Consider the following 21,867-nt stretch of genomic DNA (forward strand, 5'->3'; position numbering starts at 1 on the left):
GTATTTTCAACAAACACAAGTAATGCACATAAGACACCAAACTGAGATATCATACCCAAGTGCAGAAAATAAAGATAGAGAAATGTTAGCTCCAGTGCAGGCACACACCTAGTGATACAGAGTGCACGGACAAAAGTGATTTTAAAGAGGAATTTTGTGCATTCTTCATCATTGACCAAATAGTAATTGTTGTGTTGACAGATGTGGGGCAGCTACGAGAGTGTCTGCATTCAGTGCTGTGGGAGCATCAGCAGCTGTGTCTACAGGCCTCCAGTACCACACTGTCTGCCACACGCTTGCATCAGCGCCTGGCAGTGCTGGAACGCTACTTCACTGCTCTCTGCCGTCAGACTCAGGCCGAGAAGAAGCCCCCATCGAAGAAACGTCAGGCCAACCAAAGTAACCTCAATAAACAGAAAATGTAAGCCTTAACTTTTCTTCTTGCCAAAAAGTCTTATTTTGCTTTAAAAGAAACCTAGTAGTAAAGGTCAAAATGGGCAAAATGACTTTATTTTACAGTTCGGCAGTCAAACCAGCAGAAAAAGCCACAATGGGTCTAGCCCGAGTTGGATCCAGAGCAGCCTTAAGCTTTGCATTTGCTTTTTTGAGACGAGCCTGGCGTTCAGGTGAAGATGCAGACTTGTGCAGCGAGCTGCTTCAAGAATCACTAGATGCACTGCGTTCACTCCCAGAGGCAACACTTTTCGATGAAGGCTCTGTGTCCTCGGTGTGGCTGGAAGTTGTTGAACGTGCCACAAAGTTCCTGCATTCTGTTGTGGCAGGGTGAGTTGATTTGGTTCTTCCCACATTTTGTAAGGATTCAGGGGAAATGATTTTTAATCAGTGTGATGGGAAGATTCTTAGAGTCTTTGAATTTACTATCTGTAGTGAATTATTTTGGAAAAAAATCATCTTTTGCAATGAAGAGACAAGTCCTTCTTTTAAGAATGGCTAACTTGAAAAGTGATGGAAGAAGGGAGATAAGCCATCGGTCATTTCTTGCCAAATAGGCAGCTTCCATGCAATAGTTCAGATTTTTTTTCATTTTGATTTGTGCTTTTTTCCTGATAGGGATCTGAGTGGCAGTGGCTGTGCCCACAGCTCCAGTAAAATCCCTGTACAAGACCAGCAGATTGCTCTGTGTCTGCTGATGGAACTAGCTGTGCAACGTGGCTCTTTGGGCCATATTATTTCTGCTGTCCTGCTGCTGCTTAATCTGTGGAACAACAGGTAGGCAGACAGTGAAGCAGTCTGTGCCTGTCTTTGTATGGGGTTAGGATTGATCTGTGGTAGTGTTGTGCAGCTAGGGACAGTGACATATGAGCTAGGTTTGCACTATTTAACCTCAAAGTCTGGAAGACACTCATGATACACCTGTTCATCTTTACGTTCAGAATTGATGTCCACCCTGCCTTGTTAAAAATTTATCACTACTGAGAATTTGGGCTTCCTGTTTCAAATTCTTTATATTGAAATTATTGGGGAGGAACTTAGCTAGAAGCATACAAGGTGGGTCAAGTACTGCCCCTCCTTAAATACATCATTTTAGAACCGTCAACCAATTTATTATTTTGGAACTTTTATGTGTATCACTAGCAGAATCATTTTGTGATGCAGTGTTCAAGATCAGAGTATCATTGTCTCTTTCAGCCATCATCACTATGACAACAGAGTCAGCAGTAGTCTTCTCTCAGCTCCCCTGATTCCTTTGCTTCGGCGCTTTGAGGGCATCCACAATGCTAAATCACGCACACACAAACTAACACACTGGGATGAGGTAACTGAGGTACTTGCTTCAGCCTTAAAAACTAAAGAATGTGTCAAACAACTGAGATTATGCTTTTTTTAAAGCTTATTTGGAAAAGATTTTACTTAACATTTTCAGAGAGTAAGCACTTAACTGATAAGTGAATCACAATCCCTTTAATCACAAGAAATCAAATTTTGAGTCTACTTATTTTCTTGGCTGTTATTACTTTCAGGGATTCACAATTAGCCCTACCGAATGCTTTCTGAATTACTTAACCATTCCTGAAGATGAGAACACACCTGTGGATCTACGTCAAAGTGCTGTGGTTATCATGGCGCATCTAAACAGACTGTGTGCTCCATACCTTCCCCCTAGCCCTTCACAGAAGGTTGGTTTAAGAAGGCTTTATTTTTGTGCATGAAGATCTGTACACCATGCAAAATACAAAATACAAAGTAAAAATATTTTCTTTTTCCTCAGCATGCTTATTTTGCTCATGGAAATTATTTGTGTATTTTTGCTTTTTAATAATATAATGTACTTTGAAAGTTAGGGGAAGGGGTTAAGGAACTCTTACTGATAAAATTTGTGACAATGAAATTTCTTGTGGCAGTGTGGCTGCATGACAGTGACACAGGAGGTAGTGGGACTTGGTTGGCTAGGCTGGGCTGGCAGCAGCAACATGTATGGGCCACACATTCTAGAGTTCTTCAATGATATGGGGGGCATCCAGCAAATTGCTTGTGCAGAACGATGTCTCCTGGCCCTCACCCGCACTGGGAGAGTGTACTCAATGTTTTACAGTTCTGACACACAGGTAACATTCTGGCAGATATTGGCACGTTTTTGCTTGCATATGTGGTCTTTGAGGTATATGAACATTTATGAAGTGTTGGAAGTGACTCATATTTTTTCAGTACAAATCCCTTGTATTCTTTTTTTTTTCTTTGTCCCTCTTCCCCAACACACTATTTCCCATTTGCAAATGTTTTTTCTTTTAGTCACCACAGCATGTGGGAGGGTTCGGTGACAAAGAGGTTATCCGAGTGGCTGCTCATTCTGATGGCAAACACTTCCTGGCCCTCACCTTTGATGGAGAAGTCTACTCTTGGGGAAATGGTGATGGAGGTCGTCTTGGGCATGGAGACAACATGTCAGTTTTTTGCTTTGTTTGAGTTTATTTTCAACATAACCCCTTGTTGTTGAGATAAGATTTTATATGATTTTGCTAGAAAATATCTGGGAAATCTAATCAGCCTTAAGTTAAAGTTCTAAGGGCAGGTGAATATTGGTCGTGATGTAGATGCAGATCGTAGACTTGTTCATCCTGCATATCACACTTCACAGGGCTCCTGTGGCGTCATTATTTAAGAGCTTGTACGCTGTGATTTTGAAGCTAGGAAGTAATTACTTCCATTGCAGTAGAAACTAGATCACTGATAAAATTTAAAATCTACGTTCACCTATGGCCCCTATCTTATATTTTATATTTAATTATGTTAAAAGAAGGAGAAAATTATGTTTTCCCCAAAATTCTCACTGATGTTTCCTATTAAACAGTGCACGGGATGAACCCACGCTCATCACAGCATTGTCTGGAAAGCATGTTGTACACATCGCAGTGGGCAGCACCTATAGTGCTGCAGTTTCTGCCAGTGGAGAACTGTATACTTGGGGTCGAGGTAACTATGGTCGCCTGGGCCATGGCAGCTCTGAGGACCACAGCTACCCATGCTTGGTGACTGCGCTAAAAGGTCACCGGGTGATAGACGTGGCTTGTGGCAGTGGAGATGCACAGACCATTGCTGTCACAGACACAGGTAAATTACTGTTATTGCAAATAGTATGCAGACAGGTCTGATACATCTTAAACTCTTAACTGCCATCTATGTGAGCTTTAAAGATATTTAGAGCTCTGCAAGGAATGAAAAATGCATCACTCCAGCATGTGCATATGTAATGTCTCTAACCTGAGACGCATTCAAATGCTTTTCAGTTACGTTTATGTATAGGGGACTGATCTGTAGTTAGCTACTCAGTGGATTGGAAGTTATCTACAGGCACACTGACTTGACACCTTACAGATGTATATGTGCAAGCACTAGCCTGTGATCTAAGCTGATGATTAACAAGTATATTATGCTTTACCTTTACACATGTTCATAGTTCCTTTTTTGAGATATGGTTATCTGCATTTATGCTTATAAAACTTTGGCAGAGTATAATAAAACTTGTTCAGGATTTGTCAGGGCACCAACACCAGCTTAGTTGTCTTGTTTACTTTCATGTCTTATCTCTTGCTTGTATATTCTCAGGGGCAGTGTACAGCTGGGGTGATGGAGACTATGGGAAGCTTGGACGGGGAGGGAGCGATGGCTGTAAGACACCAAAGCTGATAGAGAAACTGATGGGCCAGGATGTTGTGCGTGTCTATTGTGGAGCCCAGTTCAGTCTTGCCCTCACAAAATCTGGAAGCATTTTCTCTTGGTGAGTTTCTTCTTAAACCAAGCGGTGTTCTTGACAACTCTTTTCATTCAGATTTTTGCAGTGCATTTCTCAGATAAAATTGTTTGTGACATCTCATTGGTCTTTCTGCATTTCCCTGTTCCCTCTGTTTTGTTTTGTGGGGCTTTTTTTTGTAGTTTTTTCCCAAGCAGAATTATAACTATTTGTATTGAAACACTATATTATTTCTGCTTGAACTGTACTTGCTGCCTATGAAAAATGTAGCTTTACTATACTCTAGGTCAAAGTTTTAATATTTCTTCCTTCCTTCTTGTCTTTTTATGCTTTGGGGTAGTGAACAGAGAGGTAAGAAGGGAAAGAGGGCTAACACTTCATGATTAATTAACAGGGGCAAAGGAGACAACTTTCGACTAGGCCATGGCACAGAAGATCATGTTCGTCACCCACGGCAACTTGAAGCTCTGTCTGGACGCCGAATAGTGTCAGCTGCAGTTGGAGCTATGCACTGTCTGGCACTGACAGAGGATGGAGAAGTCTATGGGTGGGGCAAGAATGAGCAAGGACAGCTAGGGGACATTGCAGAGACCAATGTGGCTGAGCCGACACTTTTACCACACCTGGAGGGCAAGTTCATTGTTGGAATATCTTGTGGACCCTCCCAGGTAAGGACTAAGAAAAGGCTTTCATAATAGAGTTTAATTATAACATTTCACTGTCAAGATTAGTGTGGACCATTGTCTTCAACACCAGTCGTCATTGTAATCATCATTCACCACAATCACTTTTAACTGTTCATTATGATTAAGGATTACATGTTTAGATGGAATGTACAAGTTATATTGTTTCACAGATTCTGCATGTTAACAGAAGTTTAGTGTGTAGGTTTTTAGTTGTGAATCCTTTAAGCAAATGTTTTCATATAAGACAGGCTGTCATAACATAAACATAATCAACATACGCACCATGATCCACAAAGTATTAATTTTTGAGTTGTGGTTGGTAGCACTTTTTAAGCAACATTTTCTAATGTTCCTTCTAATGGAAGAAATACACTTTTTTTTTTTAAGACGTTCCTGTGGTCATCCAGTGGTCAGTGGACAGTGGGGTCCCACATCCCTTTCATTGTTGATGTCACCCAGTGGACTTTAGAAAGATTAGATGAACTTTTAGGTGTTGTCTGTGAAGGCCTAGATGGTCGTAGTGATCGACCACCACCTCAAGACAAAGAGTGCATGGCCGTGGCAGCACTTAACTTGCTGAATTTGCAGGTACTTTCACCTTTTAATTATTAAACGGTTATTAACTTTTGTGGTTTTCCTCCTGCTTACCAGTAAATCTTTTGGTACGTACCTTAAATTGAGGCCTGTCAGTGATTAAGTCTATAGGAGCTATGACCCAGATATGGATACAACTTCCCACACTTGTAGTGTGGTTAAATTGGAAGTAAACCTGCATAAAATGAACTTACTAGTCTTTTAATGTCTTTTATGAGTGTTATTTTATTTCATAATTTTGTACCACAAATTAAAGTTTTATCGAAGTCACCCGACCAGTCACGGTCATGGTGACAGCCAAAGTAGTGCGACAAATGTCCTGTATGGTCACAAAAGTACTTTGTTCTTTGTACATTTCATATTAAAAGTTTTTTTTTTAATCAAAATGGAAGGAAAATGGCTTACCTGTATTTTTTTTCACAATATTTGGAGCGATTTCAGATTTGAAGATTTGCCAAGTTCTCATTGAGTTCCATTTCTTTTGATAGCTCCATGCAGCCATCTCCCAGTCAGAAGATATGGATGTGCTAGGTCTTGGGCAAGGTTCCCTTCTGGCAAACAGCCTGAAACACAGAGTAGTCTCTCTTGCTAGCAATTCTGGAGTCATCAGCACAGTACAGATGGCAGCACAGGCCACACTACAGAGTGGCTGGTCTATCCTGCTACCCACAGCAGAAGAACGAGCACGAGCATTGTCAACGCTGCTGTCTGGTGGAGGTGAGCCATCATCTTACCCCTAGTCAGCCACCCTATCTTTAATTATGCCAGTTTACGCTCTCTGCTCTGTCTTATCCCCCTTGTTGTATCATTGATTTGTGTTAAAGTAAGCAAAAGCATTTCAGATGCATTGTGGTTCCTGTGAATTTGTACTTCTGCTCTCTCTTGTAGGCCGTGAGCTGTCAGTGATGAGCACAGGGCAACGCTTTATGACAGACCTTCTCGTGAGCAGCCTGATGGCTGATGGTGGTCTGGAGTCTTCCCTCAATCTTGCCATCAAAGCAGAAATCCAGGAGCTAGAGGAGAAAAAGGCCAGTGGAAATTTCTTTTATTTATATAATACTTCACTTTTTTTCCCCCACAGTTTAGAGGTGTAATTTATCTATTTTGTTCTAAACCTCACATTTCATTTTGTTTTTAGGAAAAAGAGGGTGATGGAGGAGAGGCAGATGAGGATGAGAGTGGGAAGATAAATGAGGCCACCAATGATGTCAAAAGTGAAGCAGTGACTGCAGGAACAAGTAGAGAAGCTGCACAGTCAGATGCCACCAGAGAGTGTCAGGCAGCCATTCCTCTTCTTCAGCTTATCCAGCAACTTCTTAGGTATTCTTTAGAACTATGTCTTGATGTGCTACCTAATGCTGCAGTTCAAAGGAGGGGAATAATGGGCAGTTTGTTTGTGGTAATAAAAAGTGTGTTATATAAGTTGTGGAAACAAGAAGTATGTTATATATTTGGTTGATGCTGAGCTCACCTGCTTTACCCTCCAATACCGACAGAAACTCCTCAACCTTCTCCTTGGCCCAGCTCCAGGAGATAGCCAGAGACATGGGGGGCAAGTCTCCAGAAGGGGATGCTCCAGAGATGTCCCCTTCCCTACATCTTCTCCTACAGTTCCAAAGACTTCTGGTGGCCAGGATTTTCTCCAAAGAGATCTCCACGTTATCCAAGCCAGCAGAAGGCAAAGAAGAGGAGGACTTCTCTAGGCCTACCTCTGAGATTGGTTAGCTATTGATATATATTTTGATAAAACAGATTTTGGGGGTATTTTTTAATTTTTTGAAAAGAAATAGCAGATAGTGTCAAATGTACTTTTTTAATTCTTACATTCAGGAGTTTTTTCTCCTGGTTATTGGCAGTCAGTTTTAATTGATGCTTTACCCACCACTGCCCATAGAAACCCCTCTACCTTTATGGCTCTGCTTCAGAGAGGTAGCCAGAAACATGGGATGTCAGTTGAGGAAGAGCGAGGTCAAGGTTCATGTCCCATGATAGGTCCTTTCTAAAACCTGCTAGTTTGGTCTTATTCCATCAGCTTAGTGTATTGCTATAAACTATTTCAATACTTTTTCAAAATTTAGATTGGTTGCAAAGGAAAAATATTTACAGTGATGTTGATTTGTATTTCACCTGATATCTAATGTAGTTTCAGAATATCTTTAGTTCATTTATAGTGCATGATTGTTTTGCAGGCTTGGAGATGCAAGGTGCTGTTTCAGTGTTGCGCAAATACTGCAGCCTTTTGTGCAGCCATGTAAATAATGTTCTGTCAGCTGCTGTCAGTGTGGCAGCTATCGGATGCCGGCACTTTTGCAATGTATCACATATCATTTCTAAAGATGTCACAGGTATTCATTTTGTACTTTTTAGAGGTTACGTTTGATACGGATGATAGCAGCAAATATTATTCAGAGATTTTGAGAAATGCATATTTAGAAAGAAAGACAAACAGACTGATGATAAATCAAAGACCAATTATGTTTTTATTGTTGTGCTGCTGCCATGTCACTACACCATGCTACTGTTTTTCCACCATTACTGTTGCTATAATGATTCTATTATGTTCCTGTTACCTTGTGCTAGATTTGACTGTCGGTGGCTATTTCAGGAGTGTTGCTGCCTGAGTTGCTGTCATGCTTGGTGCTGCTAAGTGTTCGGTGTGGTGCAGCAGTAAGAGCCTCTCGTGCAGTGTCAGTAGTGGGACAAACACTAGAGTTGTTAGACCGCTTCAATCAGCTAGCCCCAGGCCGTGATCGTGATGATCAGGAAGATCTGGCATGGCCAGGCGTTTGGAGTAAGGACAATCTGTGTACTTGTTTGTTAGACATACTGGAAAGATGAAGGTGTTAAATACATATAGAATTAAAAATGAGTGAGAAACTTATTCAGCCTAAAAATGTACAAAAGAAAAACAATTTACCAATAGGAAATGATCTTGAATGACTGAAAAATATTCATCATTTCTGGCTTTAACATGAAAAAAACCATTTTTTAACAGTTTAATTTATTTTTTGATAAATTTATTTCCTTCCACTTACTGCTCACTGCTTCAGAATGGTATTGATTTCTTATCAACAGTCAGAATAACTCAAACAATGACATTTCAGGCTACACACTTGAGCGCTACACCCAGAAATCGTTCGATGACATTCAGATGATCCGCAAAGTGGACCTGGAAAACCACAACAAGGATGGTGGACTGTGGATTGTAATCCATGGCAAGGTGTATGACATACATGATTTCAAGTCCCAGGCTCCTTGTGGTCGTGACATCCTTCTGGAGTATGCAGGTAAAATATAATTATATTGCTGCAAACCTTTTTGCTTGGTTATTTTTAAGGCTTTTTTGGGTTGTTTATTATTTGTTTATACACTAGTGCTTTTTTGGGAGGTGTCATGCTTGAATGGTTCCTCCTCATTGTGTTAACTCCTTACCTAATCCTGATATCAGTACAGAAATTAGTGCTTGCAGTGAATGGTTGGTTCAAAAATACGTTGTTTTGAAATACAAGCATGTACAAATTACAGCAACATTAATTCACATGCTTTTTTAACTCATTCTGTGCACTTCACACCCCTGCAATTGACCATTTGACCAGTAGTGTTTGAATATGTATACCTATTAACCTTTTTGTAATATAAATCCATGACATGGTAGTGATGATGATAATAATATTAGCTGAATTTATAAATCCCTGTGAGGATGCAAGCTTAATGCGAACAAATCAACAGTTTGTACAAACATTTGACTAAAATCTGAACTAAGTGCAGGGATGAAACTGAGGAATGAGTGGAACAGCACTCTAGATTATGTAAGATATTTTTAAACAGATGAATTTTCAGACCAGAAACAACATCAGGATGTTACACCAAATCACCTGCTTGGATGCGCAATTTTTTTTAAAGGGATGTAACTCATAGTATAAAAAAAAATCATTGAAAAGGGTTACTCCCCTTATTTATTCTTGCATTCATGATGCATTTTGCAACATGATTGTTTACAGACGGAATGTGCAGAAAGCCAGTAATATAGCAAAATGTCCCATGCAAACAAGTGTGAAATGAGATAACTGTCATGTTGTTATATTAGAAATAGCAAAGACCATACATTTTACAAATGACATTTTGCAGGACGTGATGCGTCCCATGCTTTTGAAAGTGCTCACCACTCAGAGGAGGCTCGTGAAATGATGCAGGCATTCTATGTTGGACAGTATGTAGATGTAAGTATGGAAATGCTAGATCTGCAGAATTAAAAAGAAAATTTTTTTTCGTGCAAGTTTCCCCCCATCTCCAGCTCTTTTAGTAGATTCTTAATAATCATCTATTAGATGGCAGTCCTTTTACACACTCTTCCTCCATTTTCCACTTATTGATACTTCCCTGCTTGTCGTCTTTTTGCAAAATTGTGATACTTTCAGTTCTTGCTACTTGGATCCTCTTTACGTTTTTTGTATTTGTCTTTATTCATTGTTAGTAACTGTTGTTTATCCTTTTATCATTCGTACATTGTTTGTTCTTCTGCCCCTTTTTTGCCCATGCTTCATTCCTGTTTTGAAGCACTAAGCGCATACTCCTTGGAGTGTATGTGCTATAAAAATTTTGCATTTTTATTATTATTATTAAACTTATTCTTGAAACTGCTTCTATGTTTCTATTTTCTATTTTTGATATAGCCAGAGAAGGACATAGTCCAGCCTATTGATTCGAGCACTATGTCATCCCCTTTGATGGATGCTGAACGCACACTGGGCATGCTGTTAGGACTGCATGCAGCAGAGCAGGTGCGCAGCTCCCCACTGGCTGCAGAGGAAATGGAATGTGGAGAATGGCTGCAGGCAGACTTCTTCTCCGGTGGATTGCAGATGTTGCAGTCACATAACACCTTTGACGAAGAGAAAGGTGAGACAAGGACCCCCAGCTCTAGCACCAACACACCAGGTATGTGAAAAGGAATATTGCAGGAATATTCCTGTAAAAATTCTGCCAGTTAAATAGATATATATCACTGAACATCTTTCCATGCTTAATGTGTGTGTGCATGTGCAGGTGCATATGTGTGTGTGTCCATGTGTGTCTGTCTTAGTCTGCATGTGTGTGAGTGAGAGAGAGGACTTACAGGGTGTTCAGGCTGTTTGTTAAAGGGGAACTTTGTTTAAGACCAAGCATGTCCATATTTTCTGATGAATGTCTTAGGTGTCACACCCACATCGGAGCATATCCAGCTTCCACATACTGTGGACAAAGAGCGGCTGTACACAGAGGAAAATGCTAGTGCCGACACTACTAGGCCATTTCTTCAGGCATTGGCTGAAGGCCATGTACAGGAGACATCTGTAAAAGCTTTCCTCTCTATGGTGGATAGGTTCTCTCATATCCACAACCTCAACTTTCCCATTGAGTTTCCCCAAGACCATCCAGTAGAGGAGGTGGGACGGTAAGTTGAATGTCATCCATAAACACAAGATTCCTGTGAAGGGGGTTAGTGCTACTCATATTTTCATTGTCCGTAGACTTAATAATATATAAAAATGTTTAATATTAAACCTCCTTATTCTAGTTTTCGGAATCAGTAAAATCATTTCAGTTGTTTTATACATTTTTTTTCTTCTGTATTTTCTGTCAGGTTGTTACTGGCTGTACTGCTGAAGCACACTGACCTAGCCCATGTCGCACTTGGATTAATTGAACACTGCCAGGGGGAAACCGCTCACAAGCCAAGTCTCCCTCGTTCTCTGATGGACATTTGTAGAGCCATTGCCTCCACAAAAAAAGCTCTCATCAAGGTCTGAACTGAAGAAGTGCTTTACGTTCTCTTTATTAAAATCCCAGTATCCTGGAATTTATTAATCTAGGTGTTGGTAGAGATTCTGTAGGCTTTTTGTTGGAGTGTGTTCTGTGAGCTGTACCGTAGACTTTTAGCTACCTCCTCAGAATTTTCCTTTATCTTCTTCTTCTAAAACTGGGTGGTTGTACGACATCTATTTCTTTAATGAGTAATGAGGTGTAATTTTTTTGTTCTCAGAGAGACCTTTTCCTAAGATTACTGAATTAGGAGTAGTGTTTTTTCCTAATTCTTTTAATGGAATAGATAAACTACGTTATATAAACATGTTGTGTTCACATCATTGTATTCACAGGCTCATCAAGATCAGGGGAGGTCATACAAAGAAGTGTGTGCTCCAATAATAGAACGCTGTCTTTTCCTTTTCAATGAACTGCGTCCAGCCACAGGTGATGACTTCAACACTTTCACTCGATCAAAGCTGTTGCGATCCAGTCCTCGTTGGCGAGAGGTGATTGACAAGATTGTTGAAGACAAAAAGAAGTCCAAAAGTAAGAAAATGTTTTGATGTGAAATTTTCTGTTTGCAAAACAAATAATTGCTTCACCTGCAAATGCTTAATGTGCATAGAGGACAAAATAAGGGCATGTATTAAGCGTCCAAAAACATGTAGGTCTTAAATGACCTATTTTTAAGAAAGATGTAGGGTATGTCTTAAGAGACCGTGAAAGTACATTGTCAGGAGTGCAGCAGAACATGTGGAATATCCAAGAAGATTGTGTGTTGGTGGATAACAATTCTGTCAGATATGCAGGACCAAAATTGTGGAAATATTTGTACATATAGTGCGAACAGTCAAAAGTGGATTTGCTTTCTAGATCTTTGGTATTTTCAGGCCAGCTTTTGCATACCCTGCTGTTTCTTTCTGGCTTTCTCCAGCATGCTTTTTAAGAAAGTATTGAATTTTATGACACCTGACCAGACTATGAGTGTCTTCCTGTAGGCTGTGGCAAGAAATGGTTCATAGATTAGATGTTTGTCTGGTGCTCAGTGTATGAAATGTTCTGGAAAATACTTACATTTTCAGAATTCTTGAAATAAACTTGTACTTTGTAATTCCAGGACCTGTGGACATTGAGGATGACAAGGATGCTTCATTCTTGCCAAAAGCTGCTGTGTGCATCGACAAATCAAAAGACTCAGAGGCCAAAGAGATGGTTCATTCTGGAGCTTTTCCCAAGCCAGATGGACCACCAGTAATGGGGGCAGAGGGAGGGAGTGGAGAAGGGAAACCACTGGAACCTCAGGATCACATAGAGGATGCAGTTGAAGACCTGCAAATAAAGCAGGAACCAGTGGCAGCAATCATCAAGGGAGGAGGGGACAGCAAAGGAATAAGACCAGGTGGTAAAATGGATGGTACTGTCTTCAGGGAGGAAACTGCTTGTGATGAAGCAACAATTAGTGGGAGGCAGGTGAGAAAACATTTTCTTCTTCGTGGTGTACCAGATGACAAGACTATATGGAGACCACCCTCTAGCTACCTTACTCATTTCCAGCTGTCCACTCAATTGGTCAGATATGAACAGGGAAAACAAAAAATTCAACCAACACACCCTAGCTCTTTCTGCCTGGAACATCTCTCCAGGTTTTCAGCTCATCCTGTTCTGACAAGTTGATGCTTGGGATGATTTTTCAGTAGGATCTGTCAACATTCCTTTCGTAGTTGTCCATTGAACTTTCCACTGCCTATTACACCTTTCTCTTCTCCACCCACACCACCCAATCCCCTTGCTAAAAGAAAGTACTACAGAAGAACAAGGAGCCACGAAGTCAGAATTCCAATTCACTACAAATACCTTATGCCAGGCACAATAAACTCAAAGCCATTGTTACAGAAGGAACAGAACACACCATTCCAAAGGGGGCACCCCCAGCCCAGTGTGCTATAGGTTTATCCCTTCACCCTACCCTGGCCCACAAGCAGGTGCGGGATGTGAGGACTTTATTTTGAAGGGAAAACCATGTAGTTTGGAATTTAAATAAATTGTGACACCAGTCCCGTTACTTTTCAGTCTTCATATATTATTTTACCAACCTGTATATCACTTACTGTTTCCCTCTTGGAATCCTGATGAGTGTCATGTTCCTGCGCTCTTTTGCCTTTGTCTCAAACCTCTTTTAAACGTCTTTATAAGGACTTCCTTTATAATTGCATTTGTGAGTTTTAGAGATTCGTGTTCTTTCTTCAGACTTGTCTTGGGTTTTGGGCTGACAGATCAGTTTCCTTTTGTACCCATCCAGGGTTTTTGGCTTGCATAGGCTGCCCTTACTGGATCCATAGTAAGTCACTCTTTACCCACTTCCGAAGAGGGCACCTCATGATCTGGTGAGAGCCTTGGTCATCTACCTTAAAAGATCGGCCTCTTGTAGGAGGGGTCACTCCTGTCTGTTCAGTTTGAGAGACCTTGCAGTTCACTGTGATTCTCTGGACATGATTATGTCTTGGCAGAGCTGACCAATTCGCATATAGGATGACGTCCGACCTACCTCTGTCAGTTTCACAGTAGCTCAGTCTGGGGCATCGTCCCATTCTGCAACCTGACTGAAATTGAAGTGTGTCATAAAATTCTTACCATGAGGCAGTAGACTACTTCCTGTCACTCCCTCCACCTGTTTTTTATCCTCCTCATCTAGTACACCTGTTATTTTCGAGTAATTTACAAGATGACATGATAGCTAGTTCTCCTCCACCTCCCCATTGTGGGTCCCTTTCTCAGTTCTGGCAAAAACCAACATCCAACATCCATTCCTATTATGCTTGTGTGTTTTTTTTTGTTTGTTTTTGTTTTTTTTTTTTTTTTAGTAAAGCGCTTTGAGCCCACTTTGAATGGTGGGAAAGAGTGCTGTATAAATGAATTTATTATTATTATTATTATGTTGTGGTAAGTACTCAAAAAACCATTTACTACCAAAAGAGATGTGACCAGGTGAGGCATCACAACATTACTTGTAGCTGCAGCTTTTCATTAATCCCATTAGAATGGTCTCCATTTTTGTTTCTGAAAAGAAGTTAGCTATAATTGGCCTCTTGATTTCCTTGTCTGCTTCAGAGTGACCCATGGGAACACATTGTCAGTGCTGTGACCAGCAGTCATAGAATGAAGTGGCTTCGTCAGAGGCTAACAGGTTTCAAAGCAGATACAATGCTTGTTAACAAGATTGTGGAGTTCATCCTGTATGAACATCCCATTGACATTGAGAAACTTCGCAGGTCACTTTACCACCAGGTAACCTTTGGTTTGTGTTTCTGAAAATTTTGTTCTTGACAACGTGTCTGTTTTTTTTTTTAATAGTTACATGTGCCTGCAACAAACTTTTATGATGTACTGTAACCTGTTGTGTGGTACTCATGCTTTTCAGCGACCATTCTGAGACAGCTGTTACAGGAATGGTACTACTGTGAACAGTTTAAAGATTTTTTTTTTAAACATATACTCATTCTTTAACCTTGGTAAAGCTAAGTGAAAGAGATATTCCTGGTGGTTTATTTTTCCCTAAAATTGTTTTTAGTTTCAAATACAATAATATAAAAAAGGAAACCATTCCTACCTTATTCCATCATCAAATCTTAAATGAAATAAAGGATATCAGATATTGTATATTGTATAAAGGATATCAGATATTGTATTTTATAAAGAAATTTTGATACAGACTTACATTTGATGATCAGTGTGATGTTCAGTCCTATATTTAGTGGATTTTAATGATTACACACCACGTAGAAATGAAGAAACATGTGAATTTTGAAGAGCAACTTTAGTGTCAGAAATATGCTAAAAAATTGTGAAAATCACTAGCCGTCTCTCATATGCATGGGTGTCACCATTGTTTTTAAAAAGAAAGGTCTGGTGGAAAAAATTTTAATTTTTCAATTAATCTTTTCCTGTTTCTATACTAAGGAATGTAACTCTTTTAAAATGTGATTCACTTAGCTAAATGACTGGACTTTGTCCTTTTTGTTGATATAAGTCTTGTAGTACAAATGATTGAATATCACAGATACAGGGTATGACCTGGACTGAATAGTTGCTAAAGAATGTGTCTGTCCTAGACTCAAAGAGTTAAAATACAGATTTAGAGAAGCTATATATATAAAATCCAAAGCAGTTGAATCAGATCCATTGTGGGCATCATACGTCCTTTTATGGATATTCATTATTATTCAAAAATGTTTTCATCAAACAGGTGAGTCGAGCTGAGTTAAGGCTGAAAGGCATTCAGAGCATGCTGAGCCTGGTCCACCAAGATCACTTAATCCCCTCTGTCAAGTATGCACTGCTGTGTGGTTGGCAAGGGCTTCTCACTGTTGGCAGCAAGCCCAAGTATGTGCTTTAATCTTTTATTTATTTATTTTTTTTAATGAAGTTTATGTTCATGACATGATTAGATAACGCATCCAATAATATGCTTATGTAAGACTTTAATTTTATCAATAGACTTTGTTGTTTATGCTGTGTGCCTTATTTATTAAGATGTGTAGATTTTGTGAACAATTATGTTTACACATAAACTTTTTAAATACAAATTTTAACCTGTTACTATATCAATATTTAGAGTAATATCTTTAATGCCATACTATCTACCTATAAATGAAATTATGCTATCATATTGCATGTAGGCCCCAAAAGCTTAAGTTGTACATAGTTAATATAAGAAGGCTGTAGGCATGTGGTAATGGTTCATTTATATTACTCTGCAGCATCCCTCTGCCTCATTGCTTGGCAGATGTACAGCTTATACCACCCTGTGATCGCATCCTTCTGGAGATGACATTTGCAGAACTGTATCGTTGGGCTATCAACCAGCTGCGTTCTTGTGTCATTGAAGCTGATATAGCTTTCAAGACCAGAGGCATTGATCCAGCTCATCCCCCCTTGGACAACTCAAAGGTGATTGACTTTAAAATTTTGACCCTCAAGGAATCAAAATAACATGTTTGTTCCCCTTTTAATAATTCTAAAGATTTTAAACCGTTTATTAATTTTTTCATTTTAAAGGGTTTATAAACAATTCCTTTTTAAATATATTTAACACTAAAAAAATTCAAACACTTGCTAAACTGTATTTTGTACAGTATGTACTGGCTGAAATGTGTCATCTTTGTGAAAATAGGAGCATCTGAGTCTTGGAGCACTACCTGCAAGTCGCTTCATTCTGGCCACCCTGGGTGTGCTTGTGGCAGAACATCATGCACACAGTCTCAGTTTGCTTCTTAACTCTGGTCTTCTGGCTCTCACACAGAGTATACTTCGACTAGCAGGTAATTTTGCAATTTTTTTTTTCATTATTTCCTGGAAATAGAAGCTTTCAAAGATGACTGTGTACTTCTCTGTTTTGTTGTATGACTTAACTCACGTTAGTTAAAATCTGCAATTGCATTTACTTAGATATTGCCTGTTCAGAAAAAAAAATTCTTATTGGAAAAGTGCTTGTACACTTTTACTCTGTTCTTGTTGGTGCTATTCTTCAGGTATAGACCCTGATATTCAGGTACCAGAATCAGGTATGATTTTGTGCACTGTGCCTGAGGAGCAGAAATCTCGAAAACAGACACAGGCTTTGCCCCTGTCAGGTGCGGAACTGGCAGCCATGATGAAGATAGGAACTCGCGTCATGCGGGGAGTAGACTGGAAGTGGGGAGATCAGGTTTGTAGGGTTTTCCCATGTATTTTGATGTTTTAGGAAACAGGAAAACACTACAGAAACTGTCATTTTGTTCCAGTACTTGTTGAAACTGAACATGAATCTGCACAGTAGATAAATTGACTTGAAGTTTTTAAAGGAAGCTGAAACAGTCATCCAAAGCTTGTATAAAAAATGCTGTCATGTTGTATGTCATGTTGTTTAGGATGGCCCAGCACCAGGTCTAGGGCGTGTGATTGGAGAACTTGGAGAGGATGGGTGGATACGTGTGCAGTGGGACACAGGCAGCACTAACTCCTATCGCATGGGCAAGGAGGGCAAGTATGACTTGAAGCTGGCCCAGCCACCTGAGCAGCCTGATCACGATGAGGAAGAAGATGAGGAGTCAGAATCAGGTACTTAGATGCTCCCAAGGAATGTTCTCTCTTGGTTTTCAGTAACAGTAACAGTATCTTTATAAATATAGTGTTATATCCACAACACAAGGCTCAAAGTGCGCACACACACACAACCACAATGTAGGAGACTCACACAGGATGAAGGAAACAGAAACACCCAAAGAAAACCACTGACAGCCAGCCCTGGAAAGAGGCGTCACACCCATAGAGAAGTATGTCAAAGCTGACAGAAGAGCCCATGACACCCAGCTGTCACTGTTATAGTGACAGGAGCATTAGTCACTGTGCCGTCAGCCACTTTTATAGCAGCTTGAGTGACAGGAATGTTTACTGTGTGGACCAAGCAGTAATACCATCATTTATTGGGAGCACGTAATGTAGCACTTTGCCTTTAGTCTTTAAAATGTTTCTGAAGGCTGGTAGATTCTTTTTTTCAGAAAAAGTAAAGCCGGACAGAAAACACCCCACAGCCCTGATCCGCAGGTCGACCATTGGTCTGCTGAAAGTATTGTCATTGTGTGCTGGCATTCATGCCAGTCGGGCGCAGCCTGAGGCTATTGGAGCATTGTGCGGCCTCATGCACACCATCATTGAATCTGGCTGCAACTATGGACTGAGTGAGTGGCATTCCACACTCTTGTACTCTGGAAATAGCAACAAAACATTTTCTAAGCTGCATGGCGATTATGTTTGTTAAAACAAGCTGGTCTTCACTATTATGTGTTCAGTACCATTGGAGATGTTTCTTATATCTTTCCAGACACCAACTCGGCTGCCATTCAGATTGCTAGTCAGCAGCATTCACGCTGGTGTAGCCTGGGCTTTGTGCGCAGTCTTGCTACAGACCCCATGATGTGCCGAGCCCTTAGCTCCAGGCGCTGGGTTGCTTTGCTGATGCGAGTGCTTGAAGAAGACCAGGGCTCAAAGTATGCCAAGAACATCAACAGGCAGGTGAGTGTGTTTCTTCTTTGACCTTACCAGATGACATGACCATCGGAGATAAGAGTTTACATTTGCTCTCTGACCATCAAAAACTGACTGCCTGATATTGAGCTCCTGGGGTGCTTTACTGGTCAGGTCAAAGAAGAAATGAAATTTTATTTGTAAATTCTATTTCATCAAGATCTTCCAAATGACACGACACTAAGGCCCTCTGACATCCCTGCTGTTTGGTTCGGTTGGGCATTGGCTTTGCTGTTGCCTTAATAGCTGTCCAAGTGCTGTTGCTCATCTGACCAGTGGAGTACCCGCATATCAGGAACATGCTAGCTCACTGTCAGGGAGTCAACTGACAAATAGCCAATGTAGCCTATTTGGGTCATGTTCTGAACTGCCACTTGCTTTCTTCTGTTTTAGATCCTGACACTCAAACTGTTGCGAGCTGTTCTGCCTCACTGGGATCCTACTGCAGATATCTCTCGCATGAGTGAAGTGCTGCATAACTTGTTTCGTCTCCTTGGAAACATGTTAACCAGTTGCAGCACTGATCCTACGCTTGTCACATCAAGTAAGTTACTGTCACGTAAAACTCTGCAGCTACTTTCGGACAAGATGGAAAACCCAACAAAAATTTGAGTGACACTGTTACAGCAAAGAAAAAGTGGTCATAATGAGACACACCTATTCACTCTGTTGCAAATCATTCGCCATCTGCCCACCTTTTCCATTTCTCTTTCTCATCCAAAAGAAAGAAAGAACCCCAAATAATCAAACAAACAAACAGCAGGTTTGGGACAGTCACAGTTTCAGCAAGATCGTAAAAGGTTTTGTGGTAGGTTTTGTTTAACTGAGATCGAAGTAGCTAGCTTTGTCATTGCAGTCCTAAGAGTTAAATATGTTAGTCTGGTAGGAGAACTTTTTTTTACATATAGTGCATTTATTTTTTGCCACTTAATTACAACAAGACAAGACAAGACAAGACAAGTTTATTATTAATCCACAGCACATAACACCACTACATACAGAACATTAGTAATAATTTTAAAAATACAGATGAAATGCATTAAAAAATTTTTGGATGTCAACAGTGGAATCTCCAACTCCATGCAAAGCAGTGCGGTCACGTGTGTCTTTGACAGCCTCCTATACCAGCACAGTGGCAGAGGAGATGGTGGTGCTGCTACGCAAACTACATTCACTGGATGTGTGGAACCCCCATGTTAATGCCTACATCTCCATCCAGTTGCCTGCTATCATTGCTGCTCTCGACTCTTCTCTCTTGGTTGGTGCCACTCAGGCCTTGTTTCTCTTCCATGTTAATAGTTCATTTTAAGCTCTGTTTGGAATGATGTTGTGGTTTTCTGTGAGTAGCATAGATTCCTACTACACTGTGCTCTGGTTTTGATCTTAGCATTGTCACTGAATCCTTAGGATGATTATGCAGTGAATGTTATGGGAAGCTGGTAATTTTGCAGTTAGAAGAAAATTCACAGGACAGAATAGGAAAGTAACCTAAGAATAAGTTCAAATTAAATTAATTCTCAAATATATCTTTAACAAAAGAAGATTAAAAAAAATATATGTGAACAATTTTTGTTTTCCAGGATTCAGATAGTTTGGCTTCAGATTCTGTTGGAAACATTCTAGCAGTACTGGCTGTGATAGGTGGAATGGACAACCGACCACGACTAGGGGGCCAAGTGCGTCATGAAACTCACAACATCGGTACTATTGCACGGATCACCCACAAAGGAAGAATTCACGTTCAGTTTGCCAATGACAAGCTTAGAGTTTGCCGCTTGACAGAACTTGAGCCTGTGAGTCTGGCTGCAATGTAACTGTTGAGTTATTTGCTTGTAAATATTGACCCAATCATGATCTGCTTTTAATAGAGGATACAGTAGCAAAACTCAGTAAATAGAAATTTCTTATTTTGTTGAAGAGTACAGTCAGAAAATGGAAGAAACCTAAATGGGAATTGTAAAGGAGGTTTTGCTGCCAGCTTAATTGCATGGGGAATTAATTTAAAATTGAGTGTGTTTTTTTTTAATTAAAGTAAAAGCAAGAAAAGTAAGTGAAATTTTTGTGGACAGGTGCCAGTGATGGACTTCAGCGTGGAGAAGATGACTTTGACAGAGGAGAGTTTGTCCCACTGGGCACGCTTTATTAGTCTTGGAATGAATATCCTTCGCTCAGGTGACCGTGACAAAGATCTACCTCGTGCCCCACTGGCCACAAGCACCGGCAGCATTGAGCCGGCACCAGGTGAAAAAAAACTAGCAATGAACCAGAAGCAGGCTAAATATATTGTCTCTTTAACTGGCTGTACCCTTTTGTATACATGAATACAGTACTTTTCTTTTGTTATTATATCTTGCATGGCTAACTCCTTATTTATTGTCCAAGACACGCAAGAGGACTTGGCAACTGCCACATCTATTCAAGTGCTCAACAACCAGTACCTGTCAAGGAATAAATGACTGACATGTACAGTACTTTTGTTGATGGTTTACGGCTATTTTTGTCTAGATTGTTGCATTGATTTAATGGATGTCACATTTGTTACAATTTTCAGCCCCAACACCAAGCAGTCGTGAACTGATTAAGCAGCAGATCTTGCTTGGACAGATCAGGGCAGCTGCTCGACTTTTCCGCCATCAGAAGAACCTGCGCAACATCTTGTCACAAATGGTGCCCCTTGACCCTGCCACCAGTGCTGGGCAGAATTATGTGCTTGCCTCTCAAGGGTTAGGTGTTGAAGATGATGGGTCAGGAATGGACAACAATGGACAACAGCCTTCTAACCTGCTTCAGCAGATTTTGATGTTGGCTACTCAGCCATCACCACTGAAAGCCATGTTTAGTCTACAGGAGATGCTGGTATGTATAAATATTTGGAAATAATCTCAGCTGGAAATTGGAATGGATATTGTTTACATATACAATTTTATTTATCTTTCTTTTAGTGGAATTTTTAAAGAAAACCTTGTCATGGACATTTACCTATCATCTCAGGTGGCAGCCGTTGAAGTATGCCAGCATCTACAGGCGGATATGGATCGTTCATCCGATGGTGCCATGGATTCTGGTTCTGAAGATGAGCAGCCTGCAACAGACATTTCAGCATCTTTAAGTCAGATGTCATCAGTGGGTGCAGAAATGCTCTTCAGAGGGTCAGGCATTCCTGCCAGACCAGTCAAGCGCAAAAAGCAGAAGCAGTCGCAGCCCCCTCCAGCACCCATAGTGAGCCAGCTTGTGGAGATGGGCTTCCCTCGCAAAAGTGTGGAACTTGCCGAAAAGGCTTTAGGTACATAGAATTGGTGTTAGATATTCGGTTATTTTTCTTTTAGAGAACGCTTTGTGGGGGATAAAATTGTTGTTTACTCCCTGGTGGTGGTGACAGTCTGTTAAGGTAAATGCTTGAGAAATCTGCATTGTCATTGACAGCAAAGATTGTGCTACTGGTGCCTATCCAGCTATAAAGCTGAGAGAGGGAATATCCATTAATACAAGCTATATCCTCACATTACACAAGTACTGCAAGGTGAGAGA

General features: G+C 40.4%; 1 protein-coding gene across 1 annotated transcript in view; it reads left to right on the forward strand.

The window, feature by feature from the left end:
- LOC112559667 (E3 ubiquitin-protein ligase HERC2-like) overlaps positions 1 to 21,867 on the forward strand; it is a 63,551-nt gene that overhangs the window by 14,765 nt on the left and 26,919 nt on the right. Inside the window, 38 exon segments of the mRNA XM_025231002.1 lie at positions 202 to 421; positions 520 to 783; positions 1,072 to 1,230; positions 1,651 to 1,786; positions 1,983 to 2,138; positions 2,364 to 2,567; positions 2,752 to 2,903; positions 3,311 to 3,570; positions 4,066 to 4,237; positions 4,605 to 4,878; positions 5,284 to 5,484; positions 5,979 to 6,207; positions 6,379 to 6,518; positions 6,629 to 6,810; positions 6,987 to 7,210; positions 7,680 to 7,835; positions 8,096 to 8,281; positions 8,595 to 8,777; positions 9,619 to 9,710; positions 10,164 to 10,428; positions 10,684 to 10,924; positions 11,114 to 11,273; positions 11,628 to 11,823; positions 12,395 to 12,747; positions 14,386 to 14,562; positions 15,521 to 15,657; positions 16,035 to 16,224; positions 16,448 to 16,595; positions 16,806 to 16,981; positions 17,184 to 17,373; positions 17,814 to 17,993; positions 18,137 to 18,327; positions 18,733 to 18,883; positions 19,404 to 19,597; positions 19,920 to 20,132; positions 20,409 to 20,580; positions 20,891 to 21,195; positions 21,331 to 21,622. Coding sequence (XP_025086787.1) covers positions 202 to 421; positions 520 to 783; positions 1,072 to 1,230; positions 1,651 to 1,786; positions 1,983 to 2,138; positions 2,364 to 2,567; positions 2,752 to 2,903; positions 3,311 to 3,570; positions 4,066 to 4,237; positions 4,605 to 4,878; positions 5,284 to 5,484; positions 5,979 to 6,207; positions 6,379 to 6,518; positions 6,629 to 6,810; positions 6,987 to 7,210; positions 7,680 to 7,835; positions 8,096 to 8,281; positions 8,595 to 8,777; positions 9,619 to 9,710; positions 10,164 to 10,428; positions 10,684 to 10,924; positions 11,114 to 11,273; positions 11,628 to 11,823; positions 12,395 to 12,747; positions 14,386 to 14,562; positions 15,521 to 15,657; positions 16,035 to 16,224; positions 16,448 to 16,595; positions 16,806 to 16,981; positions 17,184 to 17,373; positions 17,814 to 17,993; positions 18,137 to 18,327; positions 18,733 to 18,883; positions 19,404 to 19,597; positions 19,920 to 20,132; positions 20,409 to 20,580; positions 20,891 to 21,195; positions 21,331 to 21,622 — 7,521 coding nt within the window.

This window comes from Pomacea canaliculata, linkage group LG3 (genome assembly GCF_003073045.1).
Source record: "Pomacea canaliculata isolate SZHN2017 linkage group LG3, ASM307304v1, whole genome shotgun sequence".
Lineage (NCBI taxonomy): Eukaryota > Metazoa > Mollusca > Gastropoda > Architaenioglossa > Ampullariidae > Pomacea > Pomacea canaliculata.